The 6,246-nt window shown below is 35.1% G+C and overlaps 1 protein-coding gene across 1 annotated transcript; it reads left to right on the top strand.

Annotated features, from left to right (window-relative positions):
• Window positions 1–1,106: 1,106 nt before the first annotated feature.
• On the top strand, window positions 1,107–4,121 carry fabp2 (fatty acid binding protein 2, intestinal). Its single transcript, XM_015394949.1, has 4 exons — window positions 1,107–1,275; window positions 1,498–1,670; window positions 1,887–1,994; window positions 2,128–4,121. Exons 1-4 carry the CDS (start codon window positions 1,209–1,211, stop codon window positions 2,176–2,178), a joined length of 399 nt encoding a protein of 132 aa, XP_015250435.1. The 5' UTR covers window positions 1,107–1,208; the 3' UTR covers window positions 2,179–4,121.
• The last annotated feature ends 2,125 nt before the right edge of the window (window positions 4,122–6,246 follow it).

The raw sequence follows: 6,246 nt of genomic DNA, 5'->3' as shown, positions 1-6,246 counted from the left end.
CTGATTTTAAACATTTAGCTTATTAGTTACTTACTTTTTTTATACAATACTTTATTTAAAATAAGAAAATCAATGAATTTACCAAGCTACATGATGTATAAACACTGCATTGTTCGTTGAACTAAAATGTGGTAGTAATGGATCAAGTTTAGAATAGAATAGAAAATCCATTTATTGTTCCACAATTGGGAAATTCTGGTGTTTACAAAATTCACCAAGATATCACATATAAAGGCACATTTTATTAGCTGTCATAGTTAAAAAATGTTGATACACGCACCAAAGATTGTTGCTATCTTTATCGAAAGGTTATTTGTAGGAAAGTTTTTTTAATCAGTAATTTCCGTCACGAAAATAAGCGCTGTTATGAAAAACCAATAAGTGCAAACAGCAAAAGAGCGAATTAATCTCTACTCAGAGACCTTCTAAAAGCAGCAGAAGTCTTGGGGAAAGTGCTGCTGACCTCTTGAGCTGTAACTATGTTTTGAATTTCAGAGTTTCAATCATTGTTTAAATTGCTTGAAAAGAAAAATGCTTGAATTGAAAAAAATAAATTTCTCTTAAATGCTTTTTTTCACTGTTTTATATCTAAGGCAATTTTGGATTTAAATGTTGGAGTTGGTGGAATCTTCTGACTTGGAAGTTCTTTATTTGAAATTCAAATTAATCTTGGCATCTTCGAAGTTAAAAACTGCAACCAATCCTTCAACCAATCATAATTTTTTTATCATCATGAAATTAAATATTTTAAAATGTCCATCCGGTGGTACGAGGAAGACCATTTACCCAAGGGGCTGTAAAAGGTTAGATCCAGTGCTGTTGATTTCCTTGTTTAAAGTTTTCTTCAACGGTCAGAAATCTACACGCCCAAGTACCACTGTGTTGCAATGATAAATCAGTTTGCTGAACACACAATGCCACCACCCTTGGTAAACACACACACACACACACACACACACACACACACACACACACACACACACACACACACACACACACACACACACACACACACAAGTTGAACAGAAAGGCAAGCATTCAGTTATTCATAAAGAGTTTGCCTTTGATAATACCTTGGGAAAAAAACGAGCTTGAAACAGCCACATCATCACTTGGTCAGATGACGAGATAAGAGTGCACGGCTATAAAGAAGCATCAGAATAGCAGCAGGACGCTCCTTTCTGCACAGTTGCCCTCACACAGTCACCATGACGTTCAACGGCACCTGGAAGGTTGATCGCAGTGAGAACTACGAGAAGTTCATGGAGCAAATGGGTGAGCTTTTGGAGACATTAACCTCCTCAGAACTGATAAGATGTTTAATGAAGGACTGATAATCTGATAATCAAAGTTCAATGTGTCAGCAATGAAGTCTGAACACAGTTTTGATTGCAAACTATTGGTTGCTTCTGTTCTTGACTTGGTTTTTGCACCTACTTTGAGACAACAAAGACACAAACTTAACCAACTGAACATGTTCAATGTGTCTGATGATAGGAGTTAATATGGTGAAGAGGAAGCTCGCTGCTCATGACAACTTGAAGATCACCATTGAACAGACTGGAGAGAATTTTCATGTGAAGGAGAGCAGCAATTTCCGCAGCATAGAGATCAACTTTACCCTGGGGGTCACCTTCGAGTACAGCCTGGCAGATGGAACTGAGCTATCAGTAAGAAAAAAGGACTATTACTCAAGTAACTTCTGTTATTCATATCTGACAGCTCAAGGCTGCACCTTCATATCTGTATTAATGATTGATTAGGTCCTACAGACTTTAACAACAGGATTAAAAGCAGTCTTCCCTCTGAGTCTTGGTCAAAATATATATCTATATAGATATATATAGATGAGAGATATATAAATATATGTTTTTTTTAACCCACAGGGTGCCTGGAACATGGAGGGGGACACACTGAAGGGGGTTTTCACCAGAAAAGACAATGGAAAACAATTGACAACAGTCAGAATCATCCAAGGAGATGAACTCGTTCAGGTAAGGGATCTCAATTCGGTTGCTATGCAAGTCTGAGCGCTTCACTTTAACAAAGTAAAGTACCATTTTACCTTCCAAAATTGTCTGAGGTTGTAAGCTCTAATGTAGATTTTCATATTTTTATTTCCAACAGAGTTACAGCTATGAAGGTGTGGACGCCAAGAGGATTTTTAAGAGGGGTTAGGTCCATAAGCTCCAGGAAATGAAACTAATTTGTGTTTGATTTTAGAATTACGTATAGTATTTTGTTGAACTGTCACATTCTCTAACAGTCAAAAGATCCAGGTTTACAAAGCACTTTTATACCTGTATTAATACAATTAAAACTGCCTATTTTCTGATTTTTTTCAACTGTTTTGTTTTTTTGTTTTTTAGTGAAAACAAAATATCTTTGGAGCTCTGGGAAATCATAACACACTAATAGTGGTACAGCCATTAAAACTTTATTCAGCAATAAGTAAAAATAAAGTCATATTATCTTCAATAGTAAAAGATGAAGACATGTTTAACAATAAATATTTTGTTGAAATAAATCTGCAATTTGACATGTGAGAAAGCATGGAAGGGGTTTTTAATAGCTCACCAGAGCAGAGCAGACAGCGGCATAAAGGGAGGATCCAGTAAAACTCCTGCATGGTATCTGAAAAGTTACAAGACCCAAGAGCCTGGACAGGATCGGAAAAGATCTTTGACATGATGTGGAAAATATCCTCTTTAGCTCCGTCACTGGGGTTGATGAATATAAAGGAAGTTGATTATGACGCAGTGTTTTAAAACACAGGATATGTTTTACAGCAACACTGTCAACGCTGTCAACGCACACAGAGCCAACCCAAAGTTAAGTAAGCTAGAATGGTGAATAGTTAATAATGAACCAACTTTAATTTTCCAAGGTTAACCTGTAACACCTTTAAGAAAATTAAAACCTATTCAAGACATAAAACAAGTGGCAAAAAAGATAATCATAATGTATGCAGAGAAATTATGTTTATAATAAAATTATAAAGTTGCTGGAGTAATATTTCATGTATGATGTGTAATTGATCTACAGCAATTAATAGAAAACACTGAAACTTTGTATTACAGAGATAACAGAGTAGACGAGTGCATTGGGCTCTCCATACGATCTTAGGCTCTGGCTGTACAAGTTGCAGGAAACAGCCTTATGAACGACCATGAATCAAGAAACGCATTCTTATGACTGCAATAATTTAATCAAACCTTGAGTAAGCAAATGCATTTATTCTATATACAGACCCTTTATGTTTAATAACAAACACACATAAAAGTGGATGCTACAGATTTATTCTCTGCATATTAAGATATAGTAAACTTTTCCAACCGTCTGATTTTGTTGCTTGCTGTCAGAACCGTATCCATCCAGAAAAGAGATTTTAAAAGTTTTTGGTACAAGAAGTAATATGTCTGATGCGTTTTACATTTCATCATATCACAACCAGGAGCTACAGGGCATTCTACTTTGGTTTAAAGACATATATGAACACAATGTGGTGAAAAACTGTGGAAAGGAAAAAAAAAAGTCTAGCTTTTTGTATTAATCTTTAAAAAAAATTTCAGTGCAACCGTCTGTAAGAGTTTGTTTTCGGTAAGAACAAAGAACTAACATCATGAAGACACACAAAAAAAAAAACAGCAGCAAGGCTGAGGAAAAAGTAATGACAAAATTTAAAGCATTTAGGTTATAAAACAAAAACATTTCATAGAGTGCCGTTTAATCCATCACCTAAAAACAGAACCAGTTTGGCCCAACAAAGTTGTGAAAGTTTTGCAAATCTAAGACAATGGTTTAAAAAAAAAAAAACAAAGCACAAAATGTAGAGCTTTGCAACATTGTAAAGTTTTAGATCAAAGTACCATGTTTTAAAACCACCCAACATAGTTTGTTGATAAAACCGAGAACCATGGATGGACTTAAAAACCAACTACATACTGTACATTCTTTCCCTTCAATCTATTTCGCCTGCAGAATTGGAAAAACATTTTAGTCAATAGATGTGCAAACTTCAGAGAGACTTTCCTGTAAATGCTTACAGCTAAAATTTTATTACTTTACACCGTAGCTTCTGGCTGTAGCTTAAAAATGAACAAAAGATGAAAGTATTTTCTAGTGTACTGGCAACTGAAAATTGTATTTCGTTTTCTCAGACATACGTGTTGCACTGAAAATGTAAAGGCACCGCTGAAACAACCAAAGACGCAACATTTCGTTTTTTAAACAAAAAGAGATGAAATAAAAAAAAAACAAAAAACAGCAGTTTATGTACTCTGATGAATACAGTATTGCTGTTAATTGTCCAAAAATCTCAACATTTACTTCTTTAATAATATTCTCACTACAGTTGATCATCACTGCACTTTAATAAGTTACCAATTAGGATAAAGCCTGTCCAATTTAACCTAGTGTTTTGCAGTGCAAGAGCTGTTTAAGATCATTAGGAAATCAGAATATTCATGCTTACAGGACATTCCAAAATTAATCTCTAAATGTTTTAATTTGGCGTTTGATAGCACTAACACGGCACACACACACACATTTATTGCTTCGTTGAGCTTGTGGAACGAATACCCTGGATAAAAAAAAAAAAAAAAAGGAAAACAAACAACAGATTATGTGCAGTATGGTGATTGAAACAAAAATTGATTTATAAATATGTTTATCTGAAATTAAAACAACATAAAATCTTATGTTCTTGGAGATGAGGAGAACATATTCATTACAAAGACTTATTCCACCAACATGTGCACTGGGAATCATCTTTAAAAGATTTTTGGTGAATGCATAGTGTCCTGGACAGTCAGTAGGCTTCCAGCAAACTGTTTTCAAATGCATAAACAACGACTGTATACGTGTGCAAGCAGGAGAAGAAAAAATACCAACATTCCACCTTCCAGATCAACCGGGGTTACAAACTGCTATTTAATTAATCAATTTTATTACAATTAGATAGAATCTCTTATGACGCTAAGAGGACTCGAGAGTCCAGCATTTTCATGCTCATGCTGCACATACAGCTAGTATGATTTATAAAGGCCACATGCAGGTTTCACAACATCACTGTTCTGAACAGAACAACAAAGTGTGTTGAGTTATATAGTTAGTAATATAATCAGATGGGTCCGTTACGTTATGAAAATACCTGCAAATATAGATCTGTTTGGATTTCTTTACAGAGGAAGACAGGATTAAGTACAGAAAACAGTTTACAAGAACCAGCCGGGTAAAAGAAAATACCAGGATGTGTGATTTGGACTTTTAGTGACCGACCTGAAGGCTGCCCCAGCTAATGATCCCCAGATTATTTAGCTGTTATTTATTGATCACCACAAACTGAATTCTGTCATGCAAAGTTACATTTCAATGAACCAAAAATAAAAACAAATTCAATAGTCAGCTTTATGTTTACTAGTCATTTATATAAACCAGATACCAGAGTAAATTTTCACAGCAATACTGGGTTGTCTGCTTTGGGGCAGCCGACAGTCAGACTTTAACTTTTTAAAAGTTTATTAAACAGCTGGTAAACGCTAATGCATCAGTAACTAACCATGGCTGCTGAGAAATATCTAGTGACAGTGAAAAAAATTAAAGTATACATAAAGTTAGTGAGCTGCCAAGGTTTTGACAAAAAAAAAAAAAAAATATGCCTGATCCATTCTAATAATGACTGCTGTGATGCTGTGAAGTTAAACTGGGACTTTTTGCTCTGCTTACACAACCATCACACAAAATATATTAAGTACACTTCTTTTTTTAATTTCAAATTCCTCTCTGTTGATGAAACATTTTTACAGATTTCATTTCCCTTTGTTTACAATGTCCACTCATGATTTGTTAGCTTGCTGACTCATAAAGAAACAGCCTCTAAATCTTATGGTTCTTTTAGTTTTATGAGAGAATATCTAAAGAAAAAAAAACATTAAATAAAATAATTAACTGGTATGTCAGTGGGTGAAGTATTTGGTCCCAATGAAGCCAGAATTTATCCTCCCATTGACTGGTTTGGAGATCATGTGACAAATTTCACTCAGGTAATGGATAAGTTATCTTATCCGGGGAGCGGCGGCCTAGTGGTTAGGGCATTGCGCTTGGAATCCAGAGGTTCCGAGTTAAAGCCCCACTTCCACAGACTGCCACTCTGGATCCCTGAGCAAAACCCTTAATCCCACACTGCTCCCACACTGCAAAAACTATCTAGAAATAAGTAAAGATTTCTCAAATGAAGTGTATTCA

Source organism: Cyprinodon variegatus, unplaced genomic scaffold, assembly GCF_000732505.1.
Source record: "Cyprinodon variegatus isolate N-32 unplaced genomic scaffold, C_variegatus-1.0 Scaffold715, whole genome shotgun sequence".
In the NCBI taxonomy this organism is placed as follows: domain Eukaryota; kingdom Metazoa; phylum Chordata; class Actinopteri; order Cyprinodontiformes; family Cyprinodontidae; genus Cyprinodon; species Cyprinodon variegatus.
This window is presented reverse-complemented; position numbering and strand designations above follow the sequence as displayed.